The sequence below is a fragment of the Saccopteryx bilineata genome, chromosome 3 (assembly GCF_036850765.1).
Source record: "Saccopteryx bilineata isolate mSacBil1 chromosome 3, mSacBil1_pri_phased_curated, whole genome shotgun sequence".
In the NCBI taxonomy this organism is placed as follows: domain Eukaryota; kingdom Metazoa; phylum Chordata; class Mammalia; order Chiroptera; family Emballonuridae; genus Saccopteryx; species Saccopteryx bilineata.
Window position 1 is genome coordinate 265,784,764 of NC_089492.1, and position 17,339 is coordinate 265,802,102.

The following is a 17,339-nucleotide window of genomic DNA, read 5'->3' on the forward strand; positions in this document are numbered from 1 at the left end:
CTCTCACTCTTCTCTTTAAAAAAATGAATAACTAAAATCTTTAAAAGAAAAACAATGATAGAGGGAAGTAAAGAGAAAAACAAAGCTTAAAAAAAAAAGAATCAACCAGTGAATGAATAAAGGGAACAACAAATCAATGTTTCTCTCTCTCTCTCTCTCTCTCTCTCGTCAATAAATAAAAATTTAAGGAATAAAAAAAGGCACTGTACCCAGAACTCTGATGAATCTTATAAAAGTTTTCATATGTGAAATGTTGTGAGAAGTTCTTCTAAAATTTCCAAATAACAATTTCTAAAAAGAAGGCGACTCAGGAGTTAAAAACACATTTTCCCACTGTTTTTCTTTCTCAAATTTTTTAAATTGAGAAAATTATTTTTTAAAAGTAACCATGTGTATTGTCATAACAGTATATTCCATATTTATCACACAATTGACAATAAAAACAACTTTTGGCACAAGAATGCCAATTTATTCTTTTTTGGACACAAAAACACAAAATATCCCTGCAGGCCAAAAAAAAATTGTAAAATTTAAACAATCATCATCTTATCTCAACATGGGTATACCACCTCTCCCTTAATAGTTTAGAAAGTACCTCGTATTGCTAGAGACATACATCCAGTCCAACTTTAATAAAATACATTTTAAAACATTACATGTTAAACAATATAGAAACAAAAATTACACCATTAGTCAAATGAACAAATGCAAACATTTTCAGCCACTAGACACAGAAAGAGCATGACTATGTCAATAGCAAGGGATAAGAAAATGGTTAATCAATAGCAAGGATCTTCCCTTTAATTCTACAAGGAAAAATCCTTGGAGTTGATGCTGTATTGATACAATGCCCTCAGCCTCCACTTTCTTAAAATGAAAGCAGAGTTACCACCTTGCTATTGAGCAAGAAAACCTTACAGCATATCCACAAAGGGTTGCTAGGGCAGGGTAGAGAGGGTGAGCCTTGTTAAAAAGTGGATTACCATTTCCCACAGGAAGGGTAGGTTAGCTGAGCATGTAGCTAAGCTCTGATATAGGCTGGACACCAGTTCCTAAAATACAGACCATATAGAGTATGTCTGCTCGTAAATCATCACCTTTGGAAGCAGCAAATAGAATTTACAGTAAGAATGAATGTGTTCTGCCTGCCTAGAACTAGCTGCGTTAAGCCAGCTAGTTCTCTTTATAAATTTCCCAGGGTTCAACAGCTAACAACAAAATATAATTGGTTCAACATTTGGATCTTCACCACTCTCTTAATGTCCCCGCAACTTGTCCCCAAATTGTTACTCTTTAGCATTGCTACATTTAAATCTTTCACACTACATGACAGTGCCTAAACAGGCTGCATTGTAAAAAAAAAACCCCAAGCATCCTAAACCTACTTTTAGAGAATGCACACCTCCCATTGATTGACACATGCATAACGATTCAGTCAGTCCAGAGGGTTACAAATTCAAATGGTCAAGCCCAATTAAAACTATGCATTCAGACTTGCTTGCAATAGTATTGCTGCAACTCTGATTCTGCAGCAGTTATTTCTTCTCTTCATTTTTTTCCAGTGATTATTTCTTCAAGATTTAACCCTCAGCAAGTTTTTTCCAATAATCTCAGGTCTTTCATATTTCTTTCCTTTTGTCCAAAATGATAGCGTTGCACCCTTAAAGGTACTGTTTTCCTATAAAAATAGGCCTCCCGGCTTTTCCTCCACCACCACACTCATTTGACCCAGTGTGTTAGGACTGACTGAGGTTGTACAAACTGTAGAGTTCAAGGTTGAGCGTGTAGCACAACTGCAGGCAAGTGAATCAGGGCTTCCAGGCACCCTGCTTTGCTCCCTGCTCTATTCGTGCCAGGAGATGGTGAGAAGTGAAGTTTCTTCTTCTGTGCGTTAACAAGCAAGCTTGAGGTACTCAAGTGCAGGTGTGGTGCCCGCTGGCCAGCCAGCCAGCCACCAAGAGTTCTTCACATCCTGGACTTTGGCGAGTCCTCCTCCTAAAAAAAGCTTGTTTTTCCTCCTCTTGGGTCCAGGGTGGCCATGCTGAAGGGTATTTTCTGTGCTCTCCCTGAACAAGTGTGAATAAAAGCAGTAGCCAGCCCCTCACCAACATCTCCTGATTTGTAGTAGCCAAGTGAGGTATTTGCAAGAAAGGAAAACCTTAAGAAATTAACATCTGCCATCTCTTCACTATATTGTGCCTCAATTACAGAGCTTGCTTTCATCTCACTGTATGCAGAGAAATAAGGATGTCTGCACTCCGCTTAATGAGCTACAGGACCCTATATACATTATATAACTCTCAGACACCAGACACCAGTCCCAGCAAACACTGGTGGCGCCGCTGATCAACAGCACATAGAAATGTAAACTTCAAATGTATTTACAAGCTTGTTTAAAAGACTGAAGAAAAACAGGGCTTTATATTGCTGGGATTTTGAGAAGGCTAGTTTAAAAGATTTGGACCGGCTAATAAGTTCAAGCAAACACCCTTCACCATCATATTCAGTGTTTCCATACAGAGGGGGCAAATTCGGTTTACTGCATTGTGTCTATCTCTTCCCCCAGCACCTTCCTCATCCATGTGGAGTGTGGCTCTGAGCCTTTTATCCCCTTTTCCAGCTCTCACTCCTGAGGTCCCAGGATAGAGAGTTACAAGCCAGTGAAATCTGGGCTGGGCAATACTGGCTGAACTATCAAGACTCTATGTAACTGTTGTCCATTTACAAAGTATTATCTATACTAAATACAAAATACATTTTCCCCTACATTGTAACTGGTATTTGCTTTAGATCAACTCCCTTTGCTTGGACACGTAAGGAATCCCATCTTCCTGTGAACGGAATCCAGTGTCTATTAAGAATAATCAACCTTTCTATTCAGTATTACTTTACTAAAAACAAGGAAACCTCACCACGTACATTTCAGGTTGAAAGAGAAGCACAAAATTTGCACTGTGAGTAATTACATAGAAACCTTGATTCCCAGGAAAAAGTTTTAAATGCTGGTACGTTTTTGCAAGTTGCAGCATCACTCAATGTGCCTTAAGGATTGGCAAAGCCGACCCAGTAAGGAAGCATCCTGGCTCTAGCTTATTTTAAAACAAAGTGACAGGACACCAACTGTGGCTATAAAACAGATAAAAAATAATTCTTTAAAAAAGGCATGGAAAGGCCCTGGCCGGTTGGCTCAGTGGTAGAGTGTCGGCCTGGCGTGCGGAAGTTCCGGGTTCGATTCCCGGACAGGGCACACAGGGGAGGCGCCCATCTGCTTCTCCACCCTTCCCCCTCTCCTTCCTCTCTGTCTCTCTCTTCCCCTCCCGCAGCTGAGGCTCCATTGGAGCAAAAGATGACCCGGGCGCTGGGGACGGCTCCTTGGCCTCTGCCCCAGGCGCTGGAGTGGCTCTGGTCGCAACAGAGCAATGGCCCCGGATGGGCAGAGCATCGCCCCCTGGTGGGCGTGCCGGGTGGATCCCGGTCGGGCGCATGCAGGAGTCTGTTTGACTGCCTGCCTCCCCATTTCCAGCTTCAGAAAAATACAAAAAAAAAAAAAAAAAAGGCATGGAAATATGTCTTCTCTGACCGATTTTAGGAATTGTCAGATTATGATCTATAAGAAATAGCTAATAAAATCATACCAAAATTTTATCTAGAAAACTCATTGTTGGGGAGGGGGGAGTAAAGAGACCTTAAAAAATGTTTATTGCCAAAGTTAACTTTCTATGAGAAAAGTTTAAAAACCATGTAGATGTGACAAACCACACAGCAGCATAAAATGGGCACTTTTGAAAACTTTGAAAAATACTAAAACTAATTTTTTTTCAAAGAGGGGGAAAACATGAGTACTTTTTATCATGGCAGTGTTATCTGTCACCATGACAGGCATTATGTCTGTTTGTGTTACACATTGACAAGAGTCACCCAAATAAGAGAATTGCCCTTTTGAATCTGGAGCCAAATATAGTGCAATTGCCTGGCGGCCTGTACTTGCACCAGTACAAGTCTGTACAGATCAATAAGATAAAATAGTAAAACTAATAAAACTCTGTAAAACTTTCAAAAAATTAATGCTCATTAAAGGCATTTACAGTGGCGAAGTCAGAAATCTCCATTAAAAAGTCTATGGACCCATACAATTAAAAGAGTTACACTAAACTGAAGTAGATTGTTTGGTTTTTCTCTCCCACTGATGCAGACATCCCACTCGATGAATACAGAAAAAAGGAATAACCTTCTCTGATAAGACTAGAGGGATGCGGTGAACACCGCAGCTAGCAAAATATTCCATAGAAACCTTTCTTGTAAAGTCCTTTAGAAAGTTCAGGCTTATCATCAGCCTTTGCATGTTGAGGTAAAAATTAGTCCAGTGCATCAGAAAAGACAATCTATGAGTATCTATTACTTTTAAAAAATGGCTCAATTTTGTTGATACATCAGACAGTGCTGCAAAGTATTTATTCAGTGCAACTATTCCGAGCTGCTGGTAGAAGAAAAACTGAAGTCAACTTGGCTCTCTCTAGAAGCGGTAGGCATTGGAAACATTTTGAGGCTGCATGGGGTGCCAAATTAGTTGAGTTCTTCTGAGACTCTCAGGCAAAATACATTGTGTGCTGCGTATCATGGTGGATCTGCACAGCTTTAGCCAAGGCCTGAGGATCTCGGCCGTTGCTCTGTCCTGACACATGACTGCCTTCTGCACTGTAAAGAGAATAAAGCAAAAAAAAAAAAAACCAAAACAAAACAAACAAAAACAAAAAAGAAACAACAACAAAAAAAAAACACCCAGGTGTAACAAAAGATCATGTCAAACTTCACATGTTTTAGATAGCACAAATAATACTGGAGTCAAGATCTTAGTCCTAAGCTGTGGTTCCCTAAATAATTTGTAATGTCTGTCTACATATCAGTTTGCCTAACTGAAAAATGAAATACAACTTATTTGTTGTAATAATTAAGTAATGTCTGCAAAGATCCACATCCTTAACGGTGCCTCCATGAGGACTTCCGTTGGCCATTATGTCTGGTTAATGTCTACTTGCTTCAGTCATAGGCTTCAATCAAATATCATTTCCCTCCAAGAAATCTTCCCTGACTTCAAAGTTCAGGTCAGAGCCACCTGGAACATATTTTCACAGAACGTTCTTTTCTTTCATTTGAAAGAAACACAATTCAAATTAAATTATTAATTGGACAATTATTTATTTCCCCACTGGGACATAAACTCCAAGAAAGCAGAAACTTTATCTTATTCACCACCAAATCTGTAGTGCCTGGCACATAGTGTAGCCTCAATAACCATTTGTTGAATGAATGAATGGATCTATGTGCCCAGCATAGTGCTGGCACATAATAGATACTTTGCAAATGTTACTATGCAACCAGTTTCTTCTTGTCTGCCCCTCACTAGCTATATGACCTTGGACTAGTAACAACTCCTCTGAACTTTGGTCTTTCAGGATAACAATAACAACTCCTAAACAAACTTCTTAAGGATGCCATGTGCTATAATAGGCTTGGTAAACTGTAAATCACCATCCCTCTTCTGACTTCTCTCGCCCACTCATCCCTAATTAACTGGTAAGTACTGTCTATTTTATCCCAGGAATAGCTTTTCACATTTAACAAAGACAATCTTGCTCTAACATACTTTTCCAGCTTCATGCTTGCTGGTCCCCTTTCAATGTTCCAGCCAAAGAAAACTTGCTATTGTCCAAACATGTCACTTGTTTTTTCTTCTTTGTGTCCATTGTTCCCTCTGCCTGGAAAATTCCTTTCCCCTTCTTTGTAGAGCCAAATCCTACCCATCCAGCTATGAAATCTTCTCAAACAGCCTTTCCTCTGATGTCTCACTGCATGTTCACCTATACTGCTTTGGGTTAATTGGTAGTTCTATGTTTACTTGTATTATCTCCCATACTGAAACACAAAATCCCAGGAAACATATCTTCCTCATCTTAGTATTTTTAATACTCAGCACAGTGCTGGGCACACAGTTAATATCCAATAAATGTGTGGAATGAATGAATGTATATTACAGAATGGAAGGTACGAAGTCATAGCTGGGCATTTTCCATAATTGTGTATTTTCGACCCTTACAGAAATAGATTTGCAGTGGAATGTCTACTATTTAGCAGCTGAATTCAGACTTGGGGAAGAGCCCAGAAACTGCTACACTTCACAGATGGTCATTTGGAAAAGAAAATTACTGCAGAGAGCTTGTTTAGCTATTTAACAGTAGCTCAGTAATAGGTCAAAATGCCTGATTCTCTTGTGACCCCTATTTGGGGATAAGAATGGTATGGCACACCTCCTCTCCCACACACATGCCAGGTTCACTCTACTGCATTCTTCCAGACTGCACTGAAAGCAAAGTGAACTGGTCAAAACTTTCCCTGGTGTGAAATGGAATCCGCAGGCCTGTGACTCTTGATTGGGACTAGGGTTCCGTGCTACCCACCTTCTGAGGCTACTCAGGACCTGGGCAGAACTGAAATGCATTTGGCTCTATTGGAAAACCACAGGCAACTCCAAATTAGACCCCTTTCCTTGGGCAGACTTTAGACATACCGTACAAGTAAGTATATCCAGCCCTGAGCACTTCTTGGACCAAAAGTTAATTATAAGCTCTCAAAGGCACATGTAATTTTATTCACTGCTTGCAATTTAAACCTTAAAAGGAAGACTAACTCCTCCAAAAAGTTTTCTGTAGCAGCTCATTCTTTTATTATTTTTTTAATATTTAGAAAATTAAATTTAATGGGGTAACACTATATGATTTTTTTTTTTAAAACATGCTACTAATGTAGACATAAAGAGGATTTTCTTGTGCCTGAGAAACTTCCCTGCCTGACCTGTGGTGGCTCAGTAGATAAAGCGTTGACCTAGAATGCTGAGGTTGCTGGTTCAAAACCCTGGGCTTGCCTGGTCAAGGCACATATGGGAGTTGATGCTTCCTGCTCCTCCCCCCTCTTCTCTCTCTCTCTCTTTCCCTCTCTCTCTCTCCTCTCTAAAATGAATAAATAAAATCTTAAAAAAGAAACTTGCCTGTCATGATCTTTGTCCACCAGATGATACCTTGCTCTGAATGCTACAAGCCGGGCATAATATGCAGGGGCTGGGATAGAGACCGAGCGTGTACACCGCACGTATGTGTGACATAGCTGGTACGTCAGTAGCTGGAGCTCATCTGCGGTGAAACAGTTGTCATCCCATAAGACCTGGTAATGTGAAGGACGGCTGGTTCCCTGGAGAGAGAGTTTTATGATTAATACATTTCTGACATGGGTTGACTACCTGAGAGAAGAACTGAAATCTGCTCCTCAAACTTAGAAGGACTCCTGTCTAGCACACCTACAAGCAGATACCAAGACCAAAAGATAACAGTTCTAGGAGACAAACATTAGCAAAGTTATGCACAGTGTATAATAACAAGTCTACTCAAGCTAGTTGCTGAATTTGTAAACATCTCCCTATCAAGTCAACGATCTGGACCAGCTTCCAAATTACCTGAATTCCTGCATGACTACAGAGGTAAAAGTCAAACTCAGATGGATGTGTGATGGTGCTATCCACGGTAGTGCCCGCTGGTACATTGCCACTTTTACCCACCTACCAAAAAAAAAGTGTAATTAGTCACCGATGTGCCAAATTGAGCTCTGGCCATTTTTTTCTTTTATGTTAATTGCTAACAAGTTAGTAAGCTGCTCTTGTAAACCAGTTTAATTTAAGATGTTGAACTTTCTATAACTTTTCCTTAGCCCAACCATTTCATCCTTAAGTATTTTCTCAAACAAATATATTTCATGGTTTCTCTAGGGGAATCCAGACAAAGAATTATTTTATTAGTGGCTTTGGGCTAAATTACTGTACTCTATTTACAGGTGATACATTGGCATGTTCACAGAGAAAAAAAAGACACTTAAGATGGGTAAGCTTCCTAAGAGAAAGAAGTTTTATTTCCTACTCGATATTTTAAAATTTCTGCAACTTGCAGTAAAAGATGAAGAAATCTTTGAATTGGATCAACAAAACTAATATTTTTAGGGGATCAATTACAGAAGACACTGGCATGTGCCTCATCAGGAGGAGTTCACTGAAATGGGAGCCAGAAAACCAGAGTTTCAGATCTAGGCCTAGCCTTGCAACTATGTACCTTGAACAAAGCACAGTATCTTTGGGCCTCATGCTCTTTTAAAAAAATTTTTAATTGATTGACTTTAGAGAGACAGAGAGAGAAAGGGAAAGAATATTCCTTTGTTGTTTCGCTTAGTTGTGCATTCATTCATTGGTCACTTCCCGTATGTGCCCTGAATGGGGATTGAACCTGTAACCTCAGTATTCTGAGACGATGCTCTGCTACCCAGCCAGGCTGATCTCTTACACTTTGAAAATCTAAAGTTATTCTGTGGCCAAAACTCTAAAATCAAACTTCTAGGAAAGCATAGGGAGAACTTCAGAAATGCATGTACAAGGAAAGAAATGAAATCTTGCTATTTGGTTCATTTTCTTTCTCTTCTGCTGTACAGGAATTTTATTTAGCATCTAGGCATAAATTTTTTAAATTTATTAATTTTTAGAGAAAGAGAAAAGGAGAGAGACACACACAGGAATATAAATCTGTTCCTGTATGTGCCCTGACCAGGGATCAAACCAGTAACCTCTGTACTTCAGGACAATGCTCTAACCAACCGAGCTATCTGGCCAGGGCTAGGCATGAATTTGATGGGAGTTTATCTGGCACCATTATACCTGTTGTTAACTTTAGCTGAGGACCATACAAGAACATCTACAAGTATAGAAAAGTCTCATTCCATCAAATTCAGATGTGAACTTGGGTTTCTGGCTGAACAAGAGAAAACGTAACTGAGTTAAAATAGTTCTAGCATTGTTTTCCTTAGTGTGTTCTTTAGGAATATTAGTCCTGGTCAAACAAATTTGTGAAATAGCAAGTTAAACCAAATTTTAAAGGGCTTTTCCATTGTATGACTTCTAAAGACTTTTATTTAGTAAGGTATTATCTTAAAGAGGGAGTTGAAATATATAGCATTTTCCAAAGTTATTGGACCATAAAATCTTTTGTTAATTTTTTTAAATCTTAGATGAGAGCCCAAAGAGGTGATGCCCCGGGGAAAAGGAGATCCAGGCATGCTCAATTCAACAAGTATTGCTTCAGCACCTACGTGCAAGGCTCTGCAGCAGATGTTGAAGAGGAGAGGCAGAGGCACAGGGAAAACTAATGAACATACCTTCTTGCCTTTCATGGAAACCATATACAATGAACTGCAAAGCAATGTGGTAAGGCATTATGGAAGGCACTGGGAAAAGCTGGTGGGAGGAAATAGTGGAGCCATGCCATAGGATAAGCAGCAGTTGAAAGGGGGGCAGGGATAGGATGAAAACAGGAAACTCTCCAAATATCCCCCTCAAGACAGGAATGGATAAACAAACTATAGTTCATCCATATCATGAAATACTACTCAGCACAGAAAGGAACAAACTACTGATACACACAAAAACTTGGATGAATCTCAAGTGCATTATGCTGAGTAAAAGGAGTCAGATTCAAAAACTATGGGAATTCATTTATATGACATTCTGGAAAAAACAAAACTATAGCGATAGAATAGGTATCAGTGGTTGCCAGCAACTCTAGGTAATGGAAAAGGTTGACTACAAAAGGGCACGGAGGATTTGTGTGTGTGATTCTTCTATGATTTTAGTGAGGTGATGGTTATGCAACTACATGCATTTGTTAAAACTTGCAGAACAGTACATTAAAAAGGGCAAATTTTACTATATCTATATTAAAACTTAATTTTTAAACAATGAAAAAAAAGGTGTGTGGGACAGATGTGGGCATTTCATGGGTAAAAATGGACAATATAATATGAAATGGAAGGTGTATGAGAGCATGGTGAAGGATGAAACAAAAATGTTATGTTTTGGCCACGTTGGGACAACAGTGAACAGCACATGAAAGCACTTGGTAGGCAGTGGGGAAACATGAAGACTCTGAGCGGCGGAGTGGCAGGACAGGATCTGTATCCTAAACACCTAGCCCTGAGAAGCAGGTGGGAGATGGATTTGTGGAGGAATGGAGACAGGCAGACCACTAGGAGTCTCCTGCAATACAAAAGAGTTCTGTCTACGGTAGAGGAACACACAAAAGGAAGAACTGAGCCCTGGCCGGATGGCTTGGTGTGTTACAGCATGGTCCCAATATGGTAGAGGTTGCCGGTTCGATTCCCAGTCAGGGCACACAGAGGAACAGATTGATGTTTCTGTCTCTCTCTCTCTCCCTTCCTCTCTAAAATCAATCAATAAATTAAAAAAAAAAAAAAAAAAAGAGGAAGAACTGAAAAGAGATTTCAAGGCATAACAGAGGACTCTTTCTGACTAATGGATATCAGGGGACAGGAAAGGAGAAGAAGAATGTAAAGACAATTCTTAAATTTCTAGCTTGGCTGATTTAATATACAGTAATGCCAAGTAACAGGAGAAAAGAAAATTGAGGAACATGTTTTGGATGAGAATAAAACAGTAAGGAAAAGGTTTAGACGTGTTTTGCTTGAAGTGCCTGTGGCAGATTGTATCACTGGTGCCAAATATTCCCCTGCCTCTCCCTAGGGAAGGATTATACTTCCCCACCCAATTAACTCAGGAGTGGCCATGTACCTTGCTTTGCAGATAAAATGTGGCCTGAAATGTGTTACTTCTGGGCAGAAGCTTCAAGAGCCAGCATATGGCTTTCGTGCATCTTTTCCCCCTTCTGCTACAATGACTGGTGCTGTTTCAGACAGATGTTTCTCTGTCAGCCTAGGTTCTAAAGGAAGGACAGCAGGGTTCCAGCTGCTACAGATACAGTCACAATGAATGTGTAACCTGAGCAAGAAATAAATCTTTGTAAGCCACCATGACTTTGGAGTTTCCTGCATGGCTTAGCCTATCTTGACTGATACAATGTTTTTAGAGCTTCTGAGTAAATTTATCTGGTAGATAACTGAAAGTGCAAGTTGGAAGCCACATAGAAAACTTTGGAGCTGGAAATACAGATTTAGAAAACTATAAGCAAATAAGTGAATTCAGAAAAGTGGGTGAGACTAAAGAGAGTTGAAATTGAGAAGAAGTATGAAATGCCAGGAAACATCAGTGTTTGATGTACAGAGGAGGAAGAAGAGTCCAAAAAAAAAAAAAAAAAAAAAAAAAGCCTGATTATTGATGTGGGTAGAGAACCTGGACAGTCACATTGCTAAGGCCAAAGAAGGTCATCCTTGTCAGTGCTATAACGAGATCAGCGAGGGAACCTGACGAGATATCGTGAGATTCAAAATGAGCAAGTCATTGAGAGAGCAACTTTAGTGGCATCATTGAAATCAGAGTCAGGCTACAGAGAACTGAAGTATGGTGTGAGGAGGTACAGATGGAAAGTTAAGTCCTTTTCTTCCTAAAAGTTTGGTCACAAAAGGGACAAGAGATGAGGTGGCAGGTAGACTGAGGGAGAAGCAGAATGAAGAGAAGTTTATTTGGGGGACTAAGAAAGAGTTGAGACACTTCAGGGGTGTGGCGAAGGAGGCAAACCAATGGGAAAGATGGCAATGTGGGAGAATAATTTGGGTGATTAAAGAAGTGAGGCTCGCCTGACCAGGCGGTGGTGCAGTGGATAGAGCATCGGACTGGGATGCTGAGGACCCAGGTTCGAGACCCCGAGGTTGCCAGCTTGAACGCGGGCTCATCTGGTTTGAGCAAAAGCCCACCAGCTTGAACCCAAGGTCGCTGGCTCCAGCAAGGGGTTATTCGGTCTGCTGAAGGCCCACGGTCAAGGCACATATGAGAAAGCAATCAATTAACAACTAAGGTGTTGCAACGTGCAATGAAAAACTAATGATTGATGCTTTTCATCTCTCTCCGTTCCTGTCTGTCTGTCCCTGTCTATCCCTCTGACTCACTCTCTGTCTCTGTAAAAAATAAATAAAATTAAAAAAAAAAAGAAGTGAGGCTCTAGAGAAGGCAGAAAGGAGCAGGAACAAAAGCATAAGTGGGGAAAAGCTTAGGTGGAGAGATTAGCCTCTGAGATGTGAGGAAGGAGATAGGAAACAAAAGATTTAACTAAATTTGAAAGTATTGGAAGGGATGCCAAGAAAACTCATGCCTCTAAATTTTGCTTTCTGAGGGAAATAAAAGGTTGTTCTATTATTGGCAATGAAGACATGACGGGTAGGGTTGGAGAGTTGAAAAGAATACAAAGGTTTGATGTACAAAAGAGTACAAAAGTACAGATGCAATGAGGAATAAAATATATGAAAAAATTGCAGCCTCAATGGCCTGGGTGAGATGCACTATTATTAATTTGTAATACAGTTTATTATTAAACAAATGACACTTTTCTTCAGCAATCTCTATCAGCCTAAGAGTAGAAGCAAAGGAAATGGGCAAGCAGACTGTTTCAGAGGTAGAGATAGGCAAGAGGCATGTTCAGAGAATTGGAGATGTTTGATAAATGTCAGGGGTGCCAAGTAGACCAAGGAGTAGGACTGTCCGTCCTAAAGGTTAGGAGTGACACTGGAAAGTAAAGAGCAAAACTGTGAGATAGTTTGTGGTTTCAGAAAGATACTCCAGGTCTAAAGGTCACATGGATAGCAAGTTGACAGAGAGGATGGAAAGGTGACAGTGCAGTTAAGGATGGGGTGGCCAGATGTTTCGTACCTAGCGCTTGGGCAAGAGTTCAGAGAATTCGTATTAGCAGAGTCTAAGAAGTGCTACTGAGTCAGGGTTTAGGCAGTTCAGAAGGCAGCACTTTGAATCTGAGCTGACTGGTGGACCTGAAGCCCCGAACAAGAAAACCGTACTTCTCTAATGATTTAGAAAACAGAAACAGCTCAGCCTTGGATTAGAGGCAAAGACTAAGGGCATACTAGAAAACAGTGGGAGTTGACCCTCAAGATAATACAATTAGGCAACAGAAAGCACTGCTCTCCCTGGGGGTGGATCAGGAAGGACCTGGAAAACATGAAGTAATGTCATAAAAATATCACAGAAGCAAAGTCATCCAATATCATGTGCTTACCTAGTTTACACATAAATATAAGATTATAAATAGATACATTACACAAAATGCCTTTTATCAAGTGCTGGGAACAGTACTGCAAATTAACATTCGTTTATTAATTTCATCCTTACAATAATCCTGTCACGTATGTATTGTTCTTAATATATTTTACAGTTGAGAACATTATGGCTTAGAGAAGTTAAGTAACCTGCTAGTGGTAAGTGTGACATCATTAATGTTCAAAGTTTGTACCCTAAGAACCCCATGCACTAATATAAAATCATTATAAGAGAAATTCTTCTTTGTACCCTAGAACCAGGCCTCAGGCACTGGCAGCAAAAAGTAGCAAATGGCAACAAACTCCAAATAGATAAACTTGCCCTTTGAAGGTTGCCTGCATTACCCAGTGGACCTGGCATGTTTCTGACCTCCCCTCTAAAAACTCTAGAAACAAAATAATAGAAATATTCAGCCTTGAAACCTGTATCATTCAGAATTGATCATCTAAGATTAATTAGTATATTTATTAAATTATTATTAGACATTTCTGCTTTTAGAAAAAAAATTGTATGTATGCCCACTCAAAAACACATTTACAGCCCTGGCTGGTTAGCTCAGTGGATAGAACATTGGCCCAGTGTGCAGACATTTCAGGTTCAATCCCTGGTCAGGGCACACATGAGAAGTGACCATCTGCTTCTCTTCTCTTCTCCTTCCTCTCCCCCTTCTCTCTCTCTTCTCCTCTCGCAGCCAGTGACTTGGGTTCGAGCATAGGCTCTGGGCTCTGAGGATAGCTTAGCTGGTTCGAGCGTCAGTCTCAGGCATTGAGGCTAGCTCCATTGGTTAGAGCAGTGGTCCCCAACCCCCGGGACGCGGACCGGTACCGGTCCTTGGGCCATTTGGTACCGGTCCGTGGAGAAAGAATAAATAACTTACATTATTTCCGTTTTATTTATATTTAAGTCTGAACAATGTTTTATTTTTTAAAAATGACCAGATTCCCTCTGTTACATCCGTCTAAGACTCACTCTTGACGCTTGTCTCGGTCACGTGATACATTTATCTGTCCCACCCTAAAGGCCCGTCCATGAAAATATTTTCTGACATTAAACCGGTCCGTGGCCCAAAAATGGTTGGGGACCACTGGGTTAGAGCGTGAGCCCCAGATGGGTGGATCATGGTCAGGGTGCATGTGGAATTCTGTTTCTCTACCTCCCCTCCTTTCACTTAAAAAAAAAAGAAAAGAAAAAAAACCCACATTTACTTATAACAGTTAATGAAGCTTTCTAAAAAATGGAATCTATTGGGGTGATATCAGTTAATACAATTATACAGGTTTCAGGTGCAGGGTAATGAAGCTTATCCTATGTTTTCTTACCCTTTCTGTTTTATCTGCACAGAAGAGTCGTGTGTGATGTCTTTTCTGTACCACAATATAGGTTATTCCTGGCCGGTAATCTTCTTCCAAGCTAATACATGCCTTTCGAATTGCTATTAGTTCTGGCCAAGCTACCTAGGAGTTACAAATGGAATGACATTTAATTGAGAACTCACCTAGTGTCTCTCACATGTTATTTACCCAGAGTGACAGATGAAAGGAGGCTCTGTCAGACAGCTAGGAACCCCACAGGGCAGCTATGGAATAATGAGAATACCTGTTTCATTTGTCCCTCGGATACCCCTCCACGGTAATAGATGATCCGTGTGGGTTTGAAGCGTGTGGATTTGTAGAACTGGATCAATAGCTCTCGAACCATGTTAGTAAGGTCCTGGATTACCTCCTGACTATAGAGGAGCTCTTGGGAGATCTCCTGGCGGGAGGTCTGCACCCGAACGGTGGCACAGTACCGGCTTGGGTGGCCATCCATACTGCCAACGACAGCAGCAATGGAAGGCTTTTTCCCGTCCCCTGCAGGTGGGTGTGTGACATCTGCTCCCAGGAAGATGACAGGCTGCTGGAACACTGATGGCCTGCTCAGATTTAGAGACACAATGCACTCAGACATATGAAAATGTTTGGGTTTAGTAAGCTCATCAGACACAATCACAGATACTATATTATAAGAGAGAATAAAGACTTGTGCCCACTGGGAGAGAACTCAAAGGCCCACTGAGTATCTGTACCACTCAGTACAGTGAATCTGAACTGACTACAGAAATCAATGTGGTTTCTATAACAGCAGGAAGCAGAGACTTAAAAAAAAGAACAAATAAATAATTAAGAGGACCCAACTGAATCTAAACAAAATCTCTATGTGTAAAGGAAAAACTTTCCCAGAACAGGCTTCCTTGAGATCCTGGGATTTCTTACAATGGATACAGAATTGCAGAATGCACATGGAACTGGAATAGAACCTCCAATTATTTTTAGGATGTGAAACTTGGGAAGGAGAATCAAGTCTATCTCCTTCCCTATATTATTGTTATCCATAGTACTTACCACTTACACTACATATTTTACTTATTTATTTTATTGTACACACACACACACACAAATGTAAATTCCACAGGGTACTGCTGTATCCCTCATGCCTAGAACACTGCCTAGCTCACAGTTGGCACTCAATGAACATTTGTTGAAAGAATGAATTCATTTATTTGACACTGATTTCTCTATCAAAAAATTAAGGAGAAAAATATCATGCCTACTTCTCTCTCTTTCTCTTTTTTAGGTGAGAGGAGGGGAGACAGTGAGGCAGACTCACACATGCGCCCTGACTGGGATCCACCTGGCAACCCCATCAAGGGTTGATGATGGAGTACCAAGCTATTTTTAGTACCTGAGGCTGATGCCCTCTAACGGAGCTATCCTCAGGGCCTGGGACCATGCTCGAACCAATTTAGCCACTGGCTACAGGAAGGGGAGAGAAAGACAAGGAGGAGAGGGAGAGAAGCGGAAGAGGGAGTGGGGAGAAGCAGATGATTGCTTCTCCTATGTGCCCTGACTGAGAATCAAACCCAGGACATCCATACACCAGGCCAACACTCTATCCACTGAGCCACCAGCCAGGGTCTCTCTGGTAAATTCTTAAAAGTAGGATTGGGGATAGAGTATTGATTCTTCAAGTATAATCTAAAAAGCATCCCAAATCTGAAAATCTCATGTAATAGGTACTAAAGAATTGGTACCTCTATGAGAGTAGAAGCTATTGTATTTCTCTCTGTATATCATCATACAACAACATGGTTCTGGCACAGAACACTAGAACAACAAATGTATATTCTCTTTTTTTTTTTTTTTGATTCTATTGATTTTAGAGAGGCAGGGGCAGGAAGCATCAATCCATAGTAGTTGCTTCTCATATGTGCCTTGACCAGGCAAGCCCAGGGTTTCAAACTGGTGACCTCAGCATTCCAGGTTGACACTTTATCCACTGAGCCACCACAGGTCAGGCAACAAATGTATATTCTTAACATACATATTCATAACATAATAACAGTTTACATATACTACAAACTAGCCACTGTGCTAAGTATTTTACATGCACTTGCCCAAGATCGCACAGAAGTGGGAAGGCTGGAATCCAAACCCCAGGAAGTCTTACACCAGAGTATGCACTCTGAGACACTGTGCTACAGTATCTCAAATGCCTGGGGTAAAAATTAGATGATTTCAGATTTTAGATTAATTCCCTGTGGTGTGTGTGTATCTCATTTACCAATGTTACAGGAAGGATTTAATTACCTAGTTTCATTAAAAGACAAAAATGAGAATTGTGACATGACTATCCAAGAAAAGCACTCAATTTCACCTACTTCTTTTTTTTTAAATTTTATTTATTTATTTATTCATTTTAGAGAGGAAAGGGAGAGACAGAGGGAGAGAGAGAGGAGAGATAGAGAGAAGGGGGGAGGAGCTGGAAGCATCAACTCCCATATGTGCCTTGACCAGGCAAGCCCAGGGTTTCGAACCGGCGACCTCAGCATTTCCAGGTCGACGCTTTTATCCACTGCGCCACCACAGGTCAGGCCAATTTCACCTACTTCTTAAGTATGCTTAAGGACTAATCCACAGCCCTAAATTTAACTTTTCTTTCTTTCTGTTTTTTAAAAATTCAGTGAGAGGAGGGGAGGCAGAGATAGACTCCCGCATGTGCCTAGACAGGGGTCCACCGGGCAAGTCCACTAAGGGGGCACGGTCAGCCCATCTGGGGCATTGCTCCATTGCTTAGCAACTGAGCTTTTCTTAGCACCTGAAGCAGAGGCCAAGGAGCCATCCTCAGCGTTCAGGGCCAACTTGCTCCAATCTAGCCATGGCTGCAGGAGGGGAAGAGAGAGAGAGAAAGGTAGAGAGAG

The 17,339-nt window shown here is 40.7% G+C and overlaps 1 protein-coding gene across 3 annotated transcripts in view; it reads right to left on the minus strand.

Moving 5' to 3' along the window:
* Nucleotides 1-441: 441 nt before the first annotated feature.
* Nucleotides 442-17,339, minus strand: part of AGO4 (argonaute RISC component 4) — a 42,430-nt gene continuing 25,532 nt past the window's right edge. For all 3 annotated transcript variants that reach the window (XM_066269665.1, XM_066269663.1, XM_066269664.1), the window contains 5 exons: nucleotides 14,699-15,014; nucleotides 14,422-14,556; nucleotides 7,505-7,606; nucleotides 7,043-7,242; nucleotides 442-4,695 (listed from right to left, as the gene is read on the minus strand). In XM_066269665.1, the coding sequence (XP_066125762.1) occupies nucleotides 4,587-4,695; nucleotides 7,043-7,242; nucleotides 7,505-7,606; nucleotides 14,422-14,556; nucleotides 14,699-15,014 (862 nt within the window). In that variant the 3' untranslated portion in view covers nucleotides 442-4,586. The remainder of the gene's footprint in view (nucleotides 4,696-7,042; nucleotides 7,243-7,504; nucleotides 7,607-14,421; nucleotides 14,557-14,698; nucleotides 15,015-17,339) is intronic.